Source organism: Myotis yumanensis, unplaced genomic scaffold (assembly GCF_028538775.1).
Source record: "Myotis yumanensis isolate MYYU_CA2020_CCGP unplaced genomic scaffold, mMyoYum1.0.hap1 SCAF_13, whole genome shotgun sequence".
Lineage (NCBI taxonomy): Eukaryota > Metazoa > Chordata > Mammalia > Chiroptera > Vespertilionidae > Myotis > Myotis yumanensis.
The window spans coordinates 53,612,056-53,634,566 of NW_027223764.1; the positions used below are offsets into that span (position 1 = coordinate 53,612,056).

Consider the following 22,511-nt stretch of genomic DNA (forward strand, 5'->3'; position numbering starts at 1 on the left):
CTTGACTCTGCTCTGGTAACAATAACAGATTTTGATGGTTTGTCATATAGTCATTTTGTCAAGTCATTTGCAAATGCATTTGGTACACTCCATACCACTAGTCAAATATTGACTGCTTATTTATCAACAAAAAAAGTCAAAACATGCCCTAACTGGTTTGGCTCAGTGGATAGAGCGTCGGCCTGAGGACTGAAAGGTCCCAGGTTCGATTCTGGTCAAAGGCATGTACCTTGGTTGTGGGCACATCCCCAGTAAGAGGTGTGCAGGAGGCAGCTGATTGATGTTTCTCTCTCATCGATGTTTCTAACTCTCTATCCCTCTCCCTTCCTCTCTAAAAAATCAATAAAAATATATTTAAAAAAAAGTCAAAACATAAAAATAAACCTCTTATGTGTTCCACTAACTACTTTGCAGTGAATTTCTGAATTCCCCATTTACTCCATCCTATCCACTAATGTTATATAGATAGTGATGTACCAAGGAAAAGTAAGAATTGCAAACTTCTATAAGCAGTGGTGAAATATCATCCTCAATTGAAGACGATGATCTGGATCACTATGCGAGGTCTCCACTCCTGTCTCCTTACAAGTTCTTGGATGTGGCCTACCAAAACATCTAGCAGCATGTTTTTTGGAAACAACAAAATGAACTCCTGTGCTCGCTTCGGCAGCACATATACTAAAATTGGAATGCCACAGAGGTTAGCATGGCCCCTGCACAAGGATGACATGCAAATTTGTGAAGCATTCCATATTAAACAAAAAACTGATGAATACCTTTCTATCAAGTTGTAAATAAAACAGCAAGTATTAGTTTCAATATGCATCTTAACTTTATTTTTTTAATATATTTTTATTGATTTCAGAGAGGAAGGGAGAGGGAGAGATAGAATAATGAGAGAGAATCATTGATTGGCTGCCTCCTGCACACACCCCACTGGAATAGAGCTGGCAACCTGGGCCTGTGGCCTGACTGGGAATCAAATGCTGACCTCCTGGTTCCTAGGTTGATGCTCAACCACCAAGCCACACCGGCTAGGCGTGTCTTTTAAATCTTTTGGAACTTGGTTTCTAGCCCCAAACTGTCAACTTGAAAAGAATTTGTATCATGCTGTTGTTGGGTGGAGTGTTCTAGAAACATCAGTTAGTTAATTGAAAATCTTATATATCTTTACTGATTTTCTATCCATTTGTGCTATGGATTACTTAGGTATTGAAATACATAATTGAAAATTTGTCTATGTTAATTATAATTTTACTCATTTTTATTTTATGAATGTTGAACCTCTGTTATATTTGCTTTGCTGTTGGATTATCAAATGCCAAGATACAGAAGTCTCTCCCTTGGGGCCAATTTCCCCATCTCTTGCTGGAGGGTAAGTCCCTGGTTGACAGTGCACAGGGATTGGGGAAGAGGGAATGTGTGTATGGGATGAGAGAACTGCTTTCCCTCCCTATCTCCCATTCTATTAGGCATTCCTGAGCCTGCAGCCAAACTGGTTCCTTCAACTCCTTATCTTCATAGGCAAGCAGTATCAATGGTGTCTGCTTCTGTCTGATACAATAGTTATCCTCCTTCCGTCTTCAAGTTTTTGTTGAGATCTTGTTTGCTTATGGTCTTTTCCCTCTTTATTGCTGTGGTTTTATAAATTAAAATATTATTCCCTAGCATTTTAATTGTGGTCCAGGGGACCAGACATGTTTAATAAAAGCACATTTCCTAGTCTTTTCTCTGCTAGCCATTTTGCTTACCTGACCAAACCATGACATTTCTGTAGCCCTTGCTGATCAGTTGCCACACACTTCCTATATGTTAGCTTTTCCCAGTTCTCTCTCTCTCTCTCTCTCTCTTTAAAGTTCTATCTCTTATACCTACTTGGTATCACCTACTCTCAGGTACCAACCCAATGCCAGTTTTACTCTGGCGACCACGTTTCTTTGGACTTTCCCTTGCTTTCATTACCTGGGGTTCAGCCTTGCACTCCAGCTGTTATGAACCCTTCTCTCCAATAAAAATACAATGAGGAAGGCTATGGAGCTGCAAAAGTGAACTTCTATGTTTCTGGCTGTCAGTGTGGGGCACTGGGAAGGAAGAATTAAAAAGAATCTAATTTGGAACTGTCACTACAAGTAGTAATCACATAATCACCAGTATCTTGAACTGAAGACATTATACAATCCATAAAGAAAGCAAAGCCCCAGCTGGTTTGGCTCAGTAGATAGAGCATTGGCCTGTGGACTGAAGAGTCTCAGGTTTGATTCCGATCAAGGGCATGTACCTTGGTTGCGGGCACATCCTCAGTAGGGGGTGTGCAGGAGGCAGCTGATTGTGGTGTTTCTCTCTCATCGATGTTTCTAGTTCTCTATCTCCCTTCCTCTCTGTAAAAAATCAATAAAATATATTAAAAAAAAGAATTTTAAGAATTGTAAATGCTTGTCTCACGTACTCAATAAATAATAAATTGTAACCTAGATCCTTTGCTAAAGTAGTGAATTACCAATTGAACATAATGATTACTGAGACTGATACAGTTGTAATTAACTAGTTATTAATAACTGGAAAGGAGCAAATGGAAGGCCAAATATTATGGGCATGCCATTTGTGCAGCTTTGCCAGGAAGCTGCAGTTTAACACTCTCCAGGACTGTTCCCCGCAGATCTTGGGGGAAGGAACTGGACAAAGGAAAAATAGAGGCATGCCCGGTAAAGTGTGGGTGACACAGGGAAAGTACTTGTCTGTGTGGCCACTGCAAGCACGGGAAGGTTTGAGATAATCTCTTAAACAAAGCATTTTGCTCTCTTGCCTTTTGGTTCATGCACCTGTCTCTTGCATTCCTGACTGCAGGACTCTCATGCTCCTGCATTTGACCACGTGGTCCATGGCCAGGCCATGTGATCCCCACACACAATGGACAAATGGACTGCAACTAGCTTAATGCTAAACTGGAACGGAAACTCTGGCTTTGCTTCTAGCTCTGCTGAATCCCCAACTGCACCTCTTCCAGGATTCGATTAAGGGAAATGGGACTTCGAATCCCAGGGATGTAATTCCATGCAAATAAAGCTTTCTACCACATCTCATCTTCCTGTGGGGGCTTCCAAAAATGCTTATTCCAATGGCACCCCAAGAACCCCATTCCCACTACCAATGGAGAGAACCCATCCACTCATTTCTCCGATAACAAAACTACCCAAAGGTCCTGTTCAAAATAAACAAGAACTAGGGCAACCCTTGAACTCTGAAAAGGAATGAGTTTTCAGCAATTCTAATAAAAAATCAACCAGTTTTCCCCTCACAATCCATGGTGTCTTAAGATCTGATGAAATGTGACATATCCCATTGTTTTTTTTTTTTATGCATGTTTCTTTTTTTATATTTCAGTTTCTCTAAACTTCCTTCCCATAATTAGTGACATGCTCTCCAAGGACTAATCACATTTCAATTGTATTAAGAAAGGTAATGCTTGCCCTAACCGGTTTGGCTTAGTGGATAGAGCGTCGGCCTGCGGACTGAAGAGTCCCAGGTTCGATTCCAGTCAAGGGCATGTACCTTGGTTGCGGGCACATCCCCAGTCGGAGGCATGCAGGAGGCAGCTGATCGATGTTTCTCTCTCATCATCGATGTTTCTGACTCTCTATCCCTCTCCCTTCCTCTCTGTAAAAAATCAATAAAATATATTTAAAAAAAAAGAAAGGTAATGCTTAAAAGAGACAGTAAAAACATAGTTAAAAACATTGGTAACTTATGTGTAAGAGGAAATCTGGAAAAACAGGCTATTTTATACCCACTTAAGACTTTGGGTATAAAAGCTTAGTTATTACCCTAATCATTCCATATGGACTGCTATGGGTTGGAGTCAAATATTCTGGGCTGTCTCTTTAAGTAGGGTAAATATCTTAATCTGTCAACCTCCTTCATCCTCAATAGAGATTAGCTATGTTTCCCCTAAATTAATGTATACCTCCCCTGCTATCTACATCCAATTAACTGTTAGGTTGCCTTTGGCTGGATATATCAGTTATAAGCTCACCTCTCAGGCTAGTTAGTAAACAAAGCATGCATATTTTCCCTGATATTTTTCACATATGAATACTAATCACTGGAGAAAAACAGATCTGGATCATTGGGCAGCCTCCAGAACACTGCTAGAGGATTCATTAACCACCATTTAGAAATTCAGGGCTGCAATGAAGAGCTCATTGTATAGTAAATTCCAATTTAGTTTTGTATATACAATCATTGATTGCCTCCTACACACCCCACACTGGGGATTAAGCCCGAAACCAGGGATGTGCCCTGACCAGGAATGAAACTGTGACCACCTGGTTCATAGGTTGACACTCAACCACTGAGCCACGCTGGCTAGACCTGAATATGGTTTAAAAATTTTAATATAGCTACTTTCATATGGAATACTTTTAGCCAAATATAATTTATAAATACGAGATGTCTATAGTGAGGTCTAAAGAGGCCAGAGATGCTGTAAAAACAAATGACTTTTTTTAGTAAATCAAATATTAAAAGAAGAGATAAGCCCAGAGATAAATATCAGAAACTCTCCTGACTCTTTTATCTTGCTTGGTATACAGTGGTTCTCAACTTTCTGGCCCTTTAAATACAGTTCCTCATGTTGTGACCCAACCATAAAATTATTTTCATTGCTACTTCATAACTGTAATGTTGCTACTGTTATGAATCGTAATGTAAATATCTGATATGCAGGATGGTCTTAGGCAACCCCTGTGAAAGGGTCGTTTGACCGCCAGGTTGAGAACCGCTGGTATAGAACATGGGTGGTCAAGAAAATTAAGAAAACAGAGAGGGAATTGTTGAGAGAGAAACTGAATTCATTCAAGTAGGTTTCAATTTAATTTGCAATGTTTCAACATAGTGTATATAACCTACCTGGCTCTAGTTTGGGGAATCATATGAGGTGGTGAGATCTAGAAGAACCCAATAGACTAGCTACACCCATAAAAAACAACTATGGTAGTTATGTTATCGAGCTGTTGCTTTGTGGGGAGCTGGGGCTCAACATCCTCTAAAGTGGTGTATGGGTTGTACTACACAAGGAGCTCTTCTCCATCTTCTTGTTGTGTGGCCACAGACTGTGGTATGTTTTTGCAATAAACAAAACAAATTTCTATGTTGATTTTATCTCCAACTACCCCATGGCTTAAAACCAGTATGTTATACAATTATAGTTTATTCATGGCTACTCAGGCTGGAAAGAAATATGAAAAACACAAGACACATGATTTGAAGAGAAATCAGTGTTACGTTTTCTCAGAGATTGTGAACAAAGGGAAACATGTTGAACTTGGATAAATGTAATGTCCTTGCAGTTATAAATTCGGGTATCTATATATATAAAAGGCTAATATGCAAAGTGTCCCCCCAGGAGTTCAATCACTCGCTATGATGTGTGCTGACCACCAGGGGGCAGCGCAGAATGAAGGAAGGCCCTGGCTAGCAGCCATCAGCCAGGGAATGAAGGTCATGATCGGCCCTGATTGCTGGCCAGGTCTAGGGACCCTATACATGCACAAATTTCATGCACTGGGCCTCTAGTGTAGTTCTAACAACACTGGCTGAGCTAGTGTACAGCTGTTTTCACTCCACCTATCTAAGGAACTAGAACAAGGAATTCATTGTATAATATAACAAAGTTCTTGGCACTTAAATACTTCAAATGAATGAGGGAAATCTTAATAACTCATCTTTCTTCATAGAATATAGAGGACAGAGTGATGTTAAAAATATTTAAGTCTTTAGAGTACAAGCATATAATTGAAGAGTTTGTTAACAGGGATCTTTCCTGTGAACTCGCTGGTGGATGTGGAGGTTGGAGCTCTGGCTGAAGCCCTTCCCACACTTGCTGCACTCATAGGGCTTTTCTCCAGTATGTACTCTCTGGTGGATGAGGAGTTTGGAGCTCTGGCTAAACCCCTTCCCACACTTGCCGCAGTGATAAGGCTTTTCCCCAGTGTGAACTCTGAGATGGATGCGGAGATCTGAGCTCTGGCTGAAGCCCTTCCCACACTCATAGCACTGGTAAGGCTTCTCCCCTGTGTGTATGCACCGGTGAATGTGAAGGTTCGAACTTTGACTGAAGCCCTTGCCACACTCTCCACATTTGTAGGGCCTCTCTCCTGTGTGGACTCGCTGGTGGATGTGCAGGTTAGAGCGCTGACTGAAGCTCATTCCACACTCCCCACACTCATAGGGCTTCTCACCAGTATGCACTCGCTGATGGATATGCAATTTAGAGCTCTGACTAAAGCCCTTCCCACACTTATCACATTTATAAGGTTTCTCGCCTGTATGAACTGCATGATGAATAAGCAGACTTGAACTCCTTGTGAAGCCCTTCCCACACTTGTCACACTTATAAGGTTTCTCATCAGTGTGGATGGCTCGATGGATGAGGAGACTTGAGCTCCTCATGAAACCCTTCCCACAATGCTCACATTTGTAGGGCTTTTCTTTTGTGTGGTCTCTCTGATGAAGTAGTAGTTCTGAGCTCTCCCTGAAGTCCTTACCACACCAACTGCATTGGTATTGTTTCTCTGCACTGTGCATTTTCTCACATGGATGACTATCTGAGCTGGTATTAGGTATTTTGCCAGAGTCATAATGGTTACAGGGATGCTTCTCTGTAGGAGCTCTCTGATGACTGACCACCTGTGATTTCCAACCATAAATGTTATTACAGTTACAGTCAAAGGGATCCAAGGATTCTTTCAATTGGCTCTTCTGGCAAATAGCTTCACCACTGAACAATGGTGAGACCAGTTCTATTACATCAGACACAAGTTTAATATGAAGGGTCTCTGAACAGTGGTCTATGGGTGGACTTTTCCCTCCTAATACTTTTTTCTCAGTACTTTCTTCTGTTACAAACAGACTTTTTCTCTCCTGAGGATCCTGGGGCTCATTCTTACAAAACGTCACTGAGGAGTCCTGTGTGGCCACTTTGCTCGGAACTTTCAAAGACAAATACTCTTCACTTTCCATGGCACTTAAATACTTGTTGACATCACCACCTTGAAGGGCCACGCCACTGCTCTTGTTGCTGGAAGCGTGAGAAGATGCTTCTCCCCACTTTTGACAAAGGGAAAGATCTAGCTCAGGGCTCCTGTACATTTCTCCTTGAAGATTCACAATTTAATCCTTACTCCCAGTTATGGTACTGGCCATCTCTTCCAAAATTAGCCAGCAGAAAAGCTCTTCATGTAAAAGATCCCCAAGTCCTTTCTCTTGAAGATTCTCCACAGAATTTTCATTCAAGTCTCCTAGGGAACAAAGAAAATTCAGTGATAAAAACAAACAATGGATAGATTTCAAGATTTCAGAAGTGGAGTGTTTAAGTCTTAAAGCCTTAATAACTAGGAAATAGTTCAGTCTTGTCCTTATAGTCATGTACTTTGGATTAATGTCAGAGAAAAGACTTTGTACACAAAATATAAATCTTGTCACTTTTATGCATAGCCAATAAAAGTATTCCTCTCAGTGGAAAGAGCACTGGCCTGTGGACTGAAGGGTCCCAGGTTCGATTCCGGTCAAGGGCACATGCCCGGGTTGTGGGCTCAATCCTCAGTAGGGGGCGTGCAGGAGGCAGCCTATCAAAGATTCTCTCTCATCATTGATGTTTCTATCTATCTCTCCCTCTCCCTTCTTCTCTGAAATCAATAAAAGAAAAAAAAATATATATTTAAGAAAAAAAAGTATTCCTCTCCTAACTCTGCAGAAGGCTATGAATCCCACATCCTTGCCACAAATTACATTTTGGTTCACTTTACTTCATTTTATTTTAAGTAAATTTGCATTGAATTGGTAATCCACTTTAATAGATGCTGGGGATACAAGAAAGTAAACAAGCTAGAGCCTACTGGGAAGAAAGACAAATATATCAACAATGATAGCACTATATCAATGCTAAAGTGCGTCCTGGAGAGGAAAGCAGGAGCCAGAATAAAGAGCTTGGTGTGTACTACTGAGGATTTAGGGCTAAAACCTTTAAAGATTTATAGCTACTATTAAAGGATTTCAATTGGGAATGAAAGATTGACTTGCTCATCAGAAATGAGCAAGACTTTAGGTAGAGAGACAACTGCTGTAGCAAATTAAAAATGGTAAGGATGACAGTTATGGAGAGAGAGGGAGAGGGACATTCTAAATCATATGATGAGTAACTAGAAGGGAAAGGAGGCAGCAAGCATGATCCCAAGTTCCTTGCTTGAGTGACTAGGTTTAGGGGTACTATGTAATAAGATAGGGAATGCAAAAGGAAAAGGCTGGAGTGGAGAAGGACAGAGACAAGCTTTAAATCTGATGTTTAATTTGTGGTGCTGGTGGAATCTTCTTACTGTTCAGTAAGCAGTGAGATATATGGATCTGGGACTTCTGAGGGAGAACTGTGCTAAAAATACAAATTTTTAGACTTACTAGTATATGTTGGTAAAACAATTAGAGTGAAAATCCTAATATTACAATGAAATAACAAAAAAGAAATCTATAAAAGACTTAAAAAAAGTAAGAGTTGTCATCACCAGAATAAAATGTTGAGAAACTTCCCAGATGATAAAGAGCAGATGAATTGGGAATGATGGAGAAACTAGAAAACTAGAAACTAGAAAAAAAAATTGAACAGTTCAAGCTATGTACAGGAGATGATTTCTGAAGGAATAAGAGATCTTCTCAAGAAGTCCTAGAAATTCAAATAATTCAAATTCCAAAGTCAGAATCAACGACTATAAAATAAGAGAGGTTTATCCTGGAAATTCAGGTTTTTAAATTCCTGTTAGACATTTCTGATGGTTAGACTAGTTGTTGCTATTATCAGCATCATACTCCCAACCATCCTTTTCCCAACAAAAAATGAAATATTGGGTAGCTACCAGAAGTAGCCCCATACGAAGTCTTAAGAACAAAGTAAATGATCTGCTAAAGAAAGACTCCTAATAGTATTAGTTGGGCTGAAAAGAAGCAGAAGTGGAGGTAATGCTGAACCTGCACAATGGCAGGGCTGGTTAAGGTACAAAAAGAAGCAATTGACTCCAGGACAGAGCCTCAAGGTAACCCCTGAAGTGAGGTTTCTGACAAGGGAGATATCTCAGAGCTGGAGATCAAAGCATGGATGCCTCAGATAACTTACTTGTCTGAAAAGGCACCCTGAAAAAGGAGTCTAGACCACTCACCATCTGGATTCCGATATCCATTTCAAGCCCAGTTAGAAGAGCTGTTCCTTGCTAGTAGAGCCTGCATGCACCAAAGAGGGTTGGGCATCAGCTGAGGATGCATACCTCAGTATCATACTGTCCACAAAAAAGACTTTGTGGGGAAAATGGGACAATAAAAAATGTAAGCAGACTTACATTTTTTAGAAACTAATTAGTAGAATTAGTAGAAACTAATTTTCATAAAGACTGGCACAAATTCAAGAAATAGTGAACAGATCACACCTGCCAGAATGGCTGCCATCAATAAATCAACAAAAAACAAGCGCTGAAAAGGATGTGGAGAAAAGGAAACCCTAGTGCACTGTTGGTGGGAATGCAGACTGGTGCAGCCACTGTGAAAAACAGTATGGAGTTTCCTCAAAAAATTAAAAGTGGAACTGCTTTCTTATACACGTCTGAGTATATATCCTAAGAATCCAGAAACACCCATGAGAAAGACTATCTGCACCCCTCTCTTCATAGCAGCATTATTTACAATAGCCAAGATCTGGAAATAGCCCAAGTGCCCATCAGCAGATGAGTGGATAAAAAAGCTGTGGTACATTGACACAATGGAATACTATGGGACTATAAAAAAAAGGAAATCTTACCCTTTGTGACAGCATGGGTGGACCTAGAGAACATTATGCTAAGTGAAATAAGCCAGTCAGAGAAAGACAAGTACCATATTATTTCACTTATATGTGGAATCTAATGAACAAAATAAACTAACAAACAATAAAAACAGACCCATAGATACAGAGACTAGACCAGGGGTGGGCAAACTTTTTGACTTGAGGGCCACAATGGGTTCTTAAACTGGACCGGAGGGCTGGAACAAAAGCATGGATGGAGTGTTTGTGTGAACTAATATAAATTCAAAGTAAACATCATTACATAAAAGGGTACGGTCTTTTTTTTTTTTTTTTTAGTTTTATTCATTTCAAGTGGGCCGGATCCGGCCTGCGGGCTGTAGTTTGCCCACGGCTGGACTAGACTGACGGCTGTCAGAAGGGAGGGATTGAGGGGTAGGGTGACAAAGGTGAAGGGGGTGAGCAAACTCCTCCTACCCCAAACCCAGAGACAGAAAACAGCATGGTGATTACCAGAAAGAAAAGGGGATTGGGGAACATTGAATAGGGTAAAGGGGAAGTAAATGGTGATTGAAGGAGATTTGACTTGGAGTGGTGAATACATAATACAATATATAGATGATCTATTATAGAACTGTAAACCTGAAACCTATATAATTTTATTAACCAATGTTGTCCCAATAAATTCAATAAAAATTAAGAAGTCTTGATCAGTATATATTTTAATGGCCACATGTTTTTCTCTTACCAGTATATGACCCTCTTTAATTTCTATAACCAACCCCCTCTGATATATTTGGTGAGTAATTATTTCACTGTATTAAATAATTCTATAATGACTGTTCACAATTTTCAGTTGAAGTTATTGATTAATTCCTAAGGGTAGATACCTAAAAATGAATTATTTCATCAGAAATGTTTCAGGCTCTTTGCTGCAAGCAGTCAAAAGTTTTTTGAGAAAACCTGTATCAGCTATACTCCTATCTATCTCTAGACAGATGTTGTCTTATATTCAGAAGGGGAGATGGATGACTCTCTGATGTGTAAGAAAAGAAGCAAAGGGAACTAGATATTGCAGGGCAGTGGGGTTTTTAATGAAAATCAAGTCCAAGCAAAGATGGTGCAAGACCAAGGTGGTGAAAACGTGGGAGAAGACGGAGTACAGATAAGAAGGTCAGCGTGAATGAGAAAGACCACAACTTTCTGAAAAGCTAGAAGGGAGAGTAAGTGAATAGATACAGGTAGATCAGTTTGTGGAAAGTATCCTTGAAGCCTCAGCTTTCTCCACAGACCGGAGAACTTCAAAGAGAACTCCTTAAACATTTAAAAAGGGACTCCTCTTAGTTTCCTCAAAAAATTAAAAATGGATCTGCCATTTGACCCAGTGATCCCACTTCTAGGTATATATCCTAAAAAACCCAAAACACCAATCAGAAAGAATGTATGCACCCCTAAGTTCATAGCATCATAATTTACAATAGCCAAGATCTGGAAATAGCCCAAGTGCCCATTAGTCGATGAGTGGATAAAAAAGCTGTGGTACATTTATACCATGGAATATTATGCAGCTGTAAAAAAAGAAGGATCTCTTATCCTTTGAGACAGCCTGGAGGGACCTGGAGAGTATTATGCTAAGTGAAATAAACCCACCAGAGAAAGGTAAGTATCACATGATCTCACTCATATTAACTGATGAACAAAATAGACCCAGAGACATAGAAACATAGAACAGACTGTGGAATCTCAGAGAGAAGGTGGGGGAGGGTGGGTAGGTGGGAAGAGATCAGCCAAAGAACGCGTATGCATATATGCATAACCCATGGACACAGACAATAGGGTAGTGAAGGGCCGGGGGTGGGGTTGGGGTCGGGCTAGAAGGGGTCAATGGGGGAAAAAAGAGGACATGTAATACTTTCAACAATAAAGATTTAATTAAAAAAATAAAATATAAAAAGGGACTCCTCTTTCATGGATTTGTAACTTGCCATGATGCCTTGCTGATTCCTTTGGAGTCATTCTTCATTATGTAATTAACTTCAACTTTGTGCAACTGGAAGATCATATCTGGGAAATACACAGGGGTTGGGTAACTGTGCAGAAAGCAAATCAGTACCAAATTCTGCCATATCAGGGATGGATCAGGTATGATTTCTCAGATGACTCAGTAAAGCTACAGTTCTCCAGTTCTTACCAAGTAAAGTTCTTTAGCTGCTTAGAATAATCAGAAACATCCTTTTGTGTCAAAAAGAAATTAGGACACTCTGATTCCTGAACTACAACTCCTGGGGCCCCATCACTATTTAAAATTGAAGAAACAAAGACTCCAATGGGCAGGTGTCCAGGTTCATGTTCTTACCCATTGAGACCAAGTGGCTGTAGGGCTGTGGCATCTCAGCTCTGTGCAGCTTCCTGTGAGCAGGGTCCAGGAGACCCCACTCCTCCTCAGTGAAGTCCACAGAGAAATCCTCGAATGTTACTGGCTCCTAAAACAGTAAGCGCTCCTCCTTTACTGACAACGATTTGCACAAATGCCCTGGAAGGAAGGTGAGGTTGGAGCACTTGAAAAGGTGAGAAGGGTATAGAAGCGTGCAATTCAGGGATCTGAGGGATTCAAATCAAGTTTTGTTGGAAACTCTTTCCTTTCTCATCTACTTCACTACTTCCTTCGAAACCCTTCCTCTCCTGCCCACAATTCACTCAGGCTCAAGCCATCCAGCTGCTTAATCTTTCCATGTCACTGTCATCTCATGGTCATTGCTGAGTTGTCCTTTCCACCCATTCCTATTATTATCCTGACGATTCCCACACACATGAGAACAATTTACCCAACACCCTAACCTGACATTTTTAACCTCTATAGTCCCAATGATCTGTCTCTTTTCACACTCAATTACCATAATCAGGGCCATTTCACTACTTGGACCACTCTGCTTTTGAAATATTAATATCTTGATAGCTATACTTTTAAAACATCTTCTAATTCTTTATGTTCTTCCTTTTCTATCACACCTGCTTAATCAAGATCATCATCCTTTAACCTTTTGCCTTTTCCTCTCAGCCACAGTATACTTAAGATCACAAATTTTTCCATAGTCATATCAATCCTATGTCCTTTCTTCTTCTAAACCAAGTACTTGAACATTATTGGAAAAAATAAAACAGCACATATACATACAACCATAACACACTCTCTAGGTATTTGCAAACTTATCTCTATCTTCTTCCTCAACTCTGGGCTCCCACTTTCTGCCTAACATCTACACTTGGGTATCTAAAAGGCCCTTAAAACTTAGTAAGCCTCAGCAGACCTCTTCCTCTCAATATCCATCCATATCTGCTCTTCTCGGCTGCCACTCCTTGCTTGCTGGCCAGTGGCCTGGCCTCAGCTCCCGCTGGACGAGTCCAGGTCATGCAGGCTCTAGGCGGTGGGTGGGCCTCATGGCACACCTTGAGAGTTCGAGCACCTGATGAAGTGCTTCGTGACCATCAGCTGCAACTGGTCACATGGCTCGGTGGATGTGAGCTTGGTCCACTCGAGCTTCATCTTGCCGTGCCTGGAGATCTTCAAGTCCCAAGGGGGCGGCAATGGCTGGGTGTCGAGCTGCTTCGTCAAGAATGGTGTGCTTGTGGAAGGGAGGGTGGGGGAGCACAGGGCGCTGTGCTGTAGTTCCGGCATGAGCCCCAGGGACCTGGACCCCAACCCGTGATGCAGGACTCCAGGTCTTCGTCCTACCCACAAATAGGACCCAGTAAGGACCCTGACCCTATCCATCCTACACACAACCAGGACCTGGACCATAGCCCCTGGGCGCGTTCCTATGACCCACCCGACCCCCAAACATCACCTGGCTGGATCACAAACTATGAACCCAATCTCCTTGCTGGGGCCCCATTCACAACCAGGGCACAGACTGTAGCCCTCCATCCTCACCTCCCCAAAGCTGGAGGCTTAGGCTCCTGTGCATGTGGGTGCAGGTTTGATTGGTTCCTCTGTGTGTTCTGGGAGTTTGCATATATTTTTCATAACCAGCTTGTAGATAGTCCTGAACAGAAATGTTAAACTCTGGTTGGTGGAACTGCCTAAAACCAAAATCTGCATTTTTTCAACAGAGAAAAAAACCAAAATCTGCTCTTTCCTAGTTGTGCCCATTTTAGTAAATGTCACATGACCCACCCAATTACTCAAGCCCACATCCTAGAAGTCATTTTGATTCTTTTCTCTCTTCCTCACATTTTATCAATCACCAAGTCCTATCAACTCCACCTCTAAAACATACCTGAATCTACCCACTTCTATCTTGCACTATTAGCATTGCGAGTCACAGCTCTCCTTAACTCTCCACCTCCTGATATGTATCTCTTGCTCCCCCACACAATGAATTTCCCACATGATAGCCAGGGTGATCTTTTTTAAAAAAAATATATTTTTATTGATTTCAGAGACGAAGGGAGAGGGAGAGATAGAAACATCAATGATGAGAGAGAATTACCCATCAGTTGCCTCCTGCACACCCTCTACTGGGGATCACGCCCTCAACCAAGGTACATGCCCTTGACTGGAATCGAACCCGGGACCTCAGTCTGCATGCCGACGCTCCTCCACTGAGCCAAACGAGCTAGGGCCAGGGTGATCTTTTAAAACATACACCATGTCAGGCATGAAATCCTCCAAAAACTTTTCAATGGACATCGAGTAAAATCACCTCTTCCTTCTGGTCTGCCAGGCTTTACAGACTGAGGTCTTGTCAATTCTCCAGCTTAGAGTCACTCTTCCCTCCTGTGTGTCACTAGGCTGATCCTAGACCACATCAAACATCCCAACTTAGGGAATCTGCAATATTGTCCTCTCTGCTCAGAATGTTTTTTCCCACATCTTTCACATGCCTGGTTCCTTATTCAGGTCTCAGCTGAACTGCCATCTCCTCTGAGAAGCATTTCCTTGACCATAATCCACAGTCGCACAAAAAATCAAACAAATAAAAAAACACCTGTTCTAGGTAGTTTTGCATAGCATCTTTTCCACAAGCATTTTTATTGCAAACATTATCCCTGTTAACTCACTGGCTGTAAGGCAGTTCTGCTATACAAACCAAACAGCCCTAACCGGTTTAGCTCAGTGGATAGAATGTGGGCCCGCTGACTGAAGGGTCCGAGGTTTGAATCTGGTCAAGGGCATGTACCTTGGTTGTGGGCATGATCCCCAGTAGGGGGTGTGCAGGAGGCAGCAGATCAGTGTTTCTCTCTCATCAATGTTTCTAACTCTCTATCCCTCTCCCCTCCTCTCTGTAAAAAATCAATAAAAATAAAACCACACAAAACAAAACTGGTTGACAGTTCAATTTTTTTGGTTTATTTGATTTCATTTCTCTATTGATAAATCAATTAACTGCTGTAGAAAAGATAAAAGAACTGGTTAACTGTTTTTGTTTGTTTTCACTTCTCCACAACAAATCAACAACCTTCAGCAGACTTAATGTATTTAAGCAAGTTGTCAGTTTGATTTCATTTCTTAATTGACAAAATTCTCAGTTACTCCCATTTTTGCATTATATGTGAATCTGAGCTAGTCGCCATAATGGTCTGTACAGTGACAAGTAGACATGGTGGTACTCTTAAAGCAGAGAGCATTTCTTCCCAATAACAATGATTGGGCCCAACAGTTTATTTCTTATTTTTTGAAATTGATTTTTAGAGAGAGAGAGAGAGAAGAAGGGGGAGGGAGAGAAACATCGATTTGTTGTTCTACTTATTTATGAGTTCACTGATTGATTTCTGTATGTGCCCTGACCAGGGATCAAACCCACAACTTGGTGTACCAGGACAACGCTCTAACCAACTGAGCTATCCGGCCAGGGCCATGATTTCTTTTTAAAACACATTACAATGGTCTTGTTGAGGGCTCAGAGTTAAACCCACATTTCTCACAGCATAAAAACAATGCTAAGGTACAATCCACAAAATAAAATCAGTTATTTGAGCAGTATTCCCATGAACCTACACATATTTTAAAATGTATTTGAATATTTTGCATTTCAAATACATCTTTTAAGTTTTATGCCCTTTTTAGTGCCACTTTTATTTTTTTGTGATTTTTATTTTAATGGAAAAATTGCCATTACTAATTGCTAATTACTTAGGCATGAAAATGCTTGTGGCAAAGATGTCTATATCAAAAATACCAGATATGCCCCCAAACTATCACTTCTCCCTGTATTCTTATGCCTTATCTCATTTTCTTACTCATTTGTTTTCTTATTTACTGTCTGTCTCTCCCCATTAAGATGTAAGTTCCCTAAGAACAGAGAGGCTGTCTGATTTGTTCATAGCTGTGTCCTGAAGGCCTCACACGGGCCTGGCACCTAAGAGGAGTTAACTTTACAGTGAATCTGGCTCCTTAGGGTTTCTTCAATGGACATTTTCAAACTGCCTCTGGTAAGTTTCTCATGTGTCACAGACTGATGGTTTGTAAAATACAATAAAAAAGATATAAAATACCAACACCAATTTTTAAAAGTATTAGATTTAACAGATATAAAGGTTTCAAACACTCAATCTCTGTCCTTATGTTAGGGTAGGCAGCTGGCCAGTTACTGACAAAAGAGAAGGGAGCTAAACTGGCTGAGTCTGATCGACTAGGAAGCTACAGGTTCCAGACACTCCAGGGGATGATAGCTGCATCACCTCCCCCTCCCCAAGGGGATTAACATCCCTTCCTCCCCCGACCCCTGAGTAGGGAGGAAGAACTGCCCTCCAATCTCCCCAGGGACCAGTCAGGGGCTCCCCCGGATTACTAGGGGCAGGGAGAAACAGTAAAGGGGAAATTCCTTTGCTGAGGCATGTGCAGTAGAAGCCAAAATGGCAAACATAAAGGGGAGGTGTCTAGTCTGGGAAAAGGATCAGACAGAATAAGGGCGTGGAACCCCAGAAGATCCAGGAAAGGGACTGGTTAGGGGAGGGTCCAGCACAAGCCCGTGAAGAATTAGGAAGGCGATTGTTTAGTTTGAAAGAAAGCCTATTCTCTCCCAAACCCAAGGGGAAGCGTAACAAAGGCCAGCAGTTCATTGTTTGTGCATTGGAGTGCTCTCTCCCCTATTGGCAGCTGCGGGTGAGCTGGAACTCGGCACTGGGTCGTGGCCCGGCACCATTGAGCACTGGCGGCAGATGTGCAGATGGGGAAATGAGACACAGGCAAGTGCAGCCGGGAACAAAGACTGCGCTGGACTACTTGGAGCCCAGGGTGACGGCACTGCAGTTCTGGGTCCTGAGCCCTCCTGGTGGGCACTTGTGCTCACCAGGCCCAGGACTTCTTTTGCAGGGAGATGGACCTGAGCCACCTGGGGGCAGTCCTTTATTTCACTCCAATAAATCTGACACTACACTCAAGTCCTCCTGTGCATGGGTCCCTGAAATGCATTTCTTGCGACACCGTGAAAGAATCCTGTTTCCACCGGCAACACTTATATCTTTGTATACCGGTAACCAACTGTGGGCTGCCAGCAGTCTACAGGCCACATGCTGAAAAGCAGAGGGCAGAATATACACAAAACGACCGAGAGCTAAGTGAAGCCCAAAGGAGCAACTCAACTCTGAGCGAGGGACATGCCCGGTAACCTTCAGAAGGGTCACATCTTAGGACTGAGGCTGAAGGGGTACCACCTACTCCTTCCTCAGGAGATTGAGGACAACCAGCCCTTCCCTCCTACCCCCCAGGAATGACCTGACTACTAGTCACCAGTGGAGAAGGTGGTAGTGAGGCAAACGGCAGTTTGTCCTCAAGGTCACAGGTCTCCACTGTGTCTGAGGAAGGGCCAGAGCAGCCTGCAAGTCCCTGCAAAAAGGTGGGACAAAGAAGAAATGGAAGTGGAGGTGTTGCCCAAGAGGGACATAAATGTACCCTTTCTCACAACAGGGCCAGGTGAATATCAAGCCATTGGATTTGCCACTTTTTCAACCAGACTTCTTGACCTCAAGAGAAAAAGGTTTCTTTCTGTCCAACGCTAACTTCTTCCTATGCATTTCAGATCAAATCCCTGCTTCCCTTCTGAGATTCAAGTCCATCAGTTATCTTTTCCCCTTTTATATTTTATTCATTTTCCACCCCGTTGTCTGGGTTGTCTAAGACACCCTCCCTACCTCAACAATATTCAGGTAACTTCAGATCTTGTCAGTGCTGTCTCCTAAATCTCCCTCCAACGTGTTACCTATTCTTTACTCTCACTGCCACTGTCCTAGGTAAGGCCTTCATTTCTTACCTAGACCACAAGAATTCCTTACCAAGTCTTCAAATACAAGTTCTGACATTTTTCAATTCATAGATTAGATAGATTTAGTAATTTTTAAAAATCCCACAAAGTGGTGGAGAGAATTTTGTGCTGAGAATGAAAAGGTTGTGTTGGTGGACTATAAACTTTGTAGCACGTTGAAAATTCGAAGATGAGAAATGGTATGACAGTGGACCAAATGAAAGGAATCAGAGGAAGAAAATAGTGGTCCTGCTAAAGAAGACAAAGTTGGAACTAAAAGACCCTGGATAATGAACAGTCTCCCCGGTATCAGTGGAGAGCATGGGTCACCCAGGTGGACCTCGTGCTTACTCTGGGAAAGTGGACTCAGTATCCTGAGGGCCAACCCAGGTGGAAGGTCACAGGACTAGTAGTTTCCTGTCCCTCCCACCACCCCACCGCCCACCAAAAATGCCGAACTCCCCCAAACTACACACATCACATGGCTTTTTACTTTCTTTCCAGAGCCCATCCTAGCTGGGTCCAACAATTTACTTCGGAGGGGCAGGACACAGTAATGCAGGAGGTGGCCAGGAGCTGTAGTCACACTGGATTACCTGTAGTCATCTAAACGTCACACTCTAGTCTAGAATAGCCGTTTACACCTTGCTTCTGCTCTGACTTCTATTTCTCTCACCCATTTCGGAATTACTTTCAGTTTCAGGACAATCAACAACCTCCTTTCTGAAGCATGAGGATGAGTTAGGTGCGTCCTCCTCCAACATCTCGTAGTATCTTTCATATACATCTACATAGCTATTAAGACTGTCTCCCAAATTGGTTATAAGATTTTAAAGGATAGGAGCCACGCTCAACTAATCTTTAAATTCTCAACAACTAGCACAACGAGCTCAGAATCTAAATGGTATTTATAAATTTACATTCAATTTAAAAGAATAATCAAATGCTACAAGTAAACCGCGAGCGCATCAAATTCAACACTCACATTTTCAGATGAGAAAACTAAGGTTCATAATGGTGAAGTGATTTACCCAAGTCACAGAGGAAGGGATGGTTAAATGGCAACTGCTGCCTCTCAGCAGACTCAGAACAATGCCTGGTAAATAAAAACATTCTGCAAGTATTGGTGGGATGAAGTCCCTTCTTTAAATTCAGTTATTAATATACACCAGAACCTCAAAATTTATTACACTAGCAATCCACAATTTCATCAGCAGTGAAAAAATAATCTTCACTTGGAAACAGGTAAAAGAGAAGGAAGGAAAATATAGACACACTGGGTCTTCCTACTCATGCTAAGCTCCCTTGAAGTCCTCAATCACTTTGCAAGGCACAGTGATGGCATGCTCTCAGTACCTTGAGGCCGTTTACTGTCCTTTAAACAAACCAATTAAAAAAATTTTTTAAAAATTAATTTCAGAGATGAAGGGAGAGAGATTCAGAGAGATAGAAATCAATGATGAGAGATAATAATTGACCAGCTGCCTCCTGCAGGCCCCACACTGGGGATCGAGCCTGCAAAACAGGCATGTGACCTGACCGGGAATCAAACCCCGACCTCCTGGTTCATAGGTCGATGCTCAACCACTGAACCATACCAGCCGGGCCAAATCAATTGTTATAGGAGTTCTCGGTCACTTCCTATGTATGTGAGGATTGTGTTTGCTAAGCAAAAAGATGGTCTTGGTTAAGAACCAATTATTTTTTCCTTAAAATTCAGCCTGATTTATATTTTGTTCACATAGTTTCTGGTGTCATGACCTGTTCAGTTATAGTGAAAAAACGACCTGGAGTTAGAAAGCATGGGGCTACCCTCCTGCTCTGCTAGGTCTCTGCCACCAGGACCTGGTGCTTCCTTCCGGCTCCCTCAGAATCAGCGGTCTCCTCGGTTAAGTGATGGCACCAAGGCAGAGGGGCTGGCCGACTCTGCCATCGAAAGCATTCTACGATTCTAAGTGCCAATCTTGAGGTAACTTTCTAGAAATGGTTTTATGGAGATAAATGAAAAATCATTTTTTTTAAAAAAGTGCTAATTGGTAATTTAACAATTTATTGTACCACTTAAACATGTAGATATGTTGGTAAGCAATCGGAGCATAAAAGATGGACCTTTTACCTGTCTTAGAGAAGCTCACATCGAGCAAGTAGAGAAATATCTGACAATAAATGCAACAAATTAATGGATGTACAAAGATCGAGGAGACAAAAAAAAGTGAAATTTCTCTTTTTAGTAGGTCTGGGAGTGGTGGCACCTAGGAACCTTAACTCTTAAAAAACACTACAAATAATTTTAATACACAGCCTGGTTGACGAGCATTTCTGGGAGTGAGTGGGTTTTCCTGCGACCACTTAGCAAAGAACTGACCACGCAATAGCTTTGAATGACTCAATATGAGTGAAGTGTCTACAGGAAAAGGCAGGCTTTATCAGAGATGACCAAGCAAAGATGCTGTGTGGAGTCTTCAAATACAAGAGCTGAGCCCAGTGCTCTGGGGAGGGAGCCAAGTTCAGGAAGAGGGCAGCTCAGTGAAAACTGGTGTGTAATTTAAAGGCAGCGGAGACCTGTGCAGCAACTGATGGCTGGATGCCTTAGTCCATGCCCTTAGGATATCAATGTTGCTACACCCATAAAATACCGTATGTCTCACACTGGAGTCCGACAATAAAGGGAAAAATGACACAGAACAAAGACAGGACCTGACATCTGATGTCCATTAATGCTGATGTCCTTCCTGGGTCCCAGGAAAGAAAGGTTACTTGCGTTCTCAGGGAGACAGCATTTTCAGAGGAGAAACCCCAACTCACCTGGAACTTGGTCATTCCCTCCTCGCAGCACAGTCCTGGGAAGCTGAGCTAGCAAAAGAGAAACAACCATGAAAGTCAAGTCCCCCAGCTCCTGCTCCTGCAGGAAACCCTCTCGAGGCGCCTGTCCTGTCTCCCCGCGCGGCCCCCCTCACTCTCTCCACTGGGCTTTGGGTCATCAGACCAAGGCGCCCCCCCCCCCCCCCCTCCCGGTACATCCAGCTGCCCCTAGCAGCTCCAGGATGTGTCCACTTTCCGCCCTCAAGTTCTAGTTGGAGCAGTAGGGGCTCTCGGGTTGGAGGTATCATCTCTCGTGATGAATTTTGGATGCCCGCGACGCCTTCCTCAACCTGACTCATTTTGGGAGTGCAGGGCTCAGATGAAGACCTTTAATGAGGACAGTGTTGTGGGGACAGAAACCTCGGCCCCTCACGGGAGCCCTGCTCGATTGCCTCGTGTCCACTTGAAACCTCCTTGAAAGAAGGCCAGTCACCGGGCAGAAAAGGCCAACCACGAAGCCCCCAGGAGCGCGGGTGAGAGCAGGGCCCCTCGGAGCCGCAGCGGCGTCGCAGCGCCCGGTGGCTGGTGCGCCGCGGACCGCACCTCCCGGATCGCGCGCCCTCCCCCAACAGAGAGGCCCCACGGCCCGCCGCCTCTCTGCGGGCGGTGCCAGCTGCGAGCCGCCACCCGCCGCTCACCTCCCACGTGAATCCAGTGCCTGGAAGCGGCGTCTCCGCCCGCGGGGGCTCTGAACTACAAGTCCCAGAAAGCCGCGGGCGGGCCACAGACACTTCCGTTGTACACTTGCGATGCCCGTCCCCTGCTACCCCGGCTTTCCGGGCACTGAGTGGAGGTGCCTGGGTTCCTGCTTCCAGGGGACTGCTTTTAGCTGTTCTTTGAGAGTTCATTTACGTTATTATTTATTTTTAAATTACAAAACGGGTAAGAATTATTTTAGAAATGCCCATTAAAGCGTTTTTCACATTTTGTTAGGGGGAAAAGAACGTAAATATCACCCGTAATTTCGTCTTTACCTGTAAAAATATTCTGAACCGAATAAATGCCATTCGGCATCTTCATCTGCCTCTTGAAGTTCATTAGTTTAGCAAACATTTGAGGCCTCACTGTGTTCTAGGAACTGTTAAAGACGCTTAAAGAAAAATCACTCTGGATGTTAAATAGTGGAAGAAACAAGCAATACATAATTTTGATAAAGAAGTGGTATAGTGTGCCATAAGGTGACGTGTGTTATGGAGAAAGTAGAGCTGAGTCGGGGATTGAGGGATGGTAGTGCAATTTTAAATAGGAACTTTTGGAGCCAAGACTTTGAGGAAATGAAGGAATCAGTCATGTGCCATTCAGCAGTCACAAGTCTTTCCAGGATTTTTTAGTTATAGGAGGGAGGACTTGGGAGAAATGGGGCTATTCCATTTGGCTGAAACCAGAAGTCCCTGTTTTAAATTTTGACCTATTCATATGATGGTCGTTGGCGCCAATTCAATGCCAACTGGATTCCGGATTCCCCAACTTGGGGTGCGTGAGGAAAGAAACTATTCAGTGCAAAACAGCTCAATTGTGATAAAGCACAACTGTGAAAACACTGGGGCTGTGCAGCATCCCTGGGGCCAGGTGGCTCTGGGACCAGTCTTTCT

The 22,511-nt window shown here is 42.7% G+C and overlaps 1 protein-coding gene and 1 non-coding gene across 2 annotated transcripts; one reads left to right on the plus strand and one right to left on the minus strand.

Moving 5' to 3' along the window:
- The first annotated feature begins 654 nt into the window (after positions 1-654).
- LOC139022270 (U6 spliceosomal RNA) lies at positions 655-758 on the plus strand. Its single transcript, XR_011473653.1, has one exon. It is a non-coding gene; the product is annotated as a U6 spliceosomal RNA (small nuclear RNA).
- Positions 759-4,564: 3,806 nt separating this feature from the next.
- Positions 4,565-20,988, minus strand: ZNF239 (zinc finger protein 239). The gene is made up of 3 exons (XM_070433130.1): positions 20,863-20,988; positions 12,171-12,347; positions 4,565-7,295 (listed from the first exon to the last, which is right to left on the minus strand). The coding sequence occupies exon 3, from the start codon at positions 7,144-7,146 to the stop codon at positions 5,803-5,805; it is 1,344 nt and encodes a 447-aa protein (XP_070289231.1). The 5' UTR covers positions 7,147-7,295; positions 12,171-12,347; positions 20,863-20,988; the 3' UTR covers positions 4,565-5,802.
- Between the last annotated feature and the right edge of the window lie 1,523 nt (positions 20,989-22,511).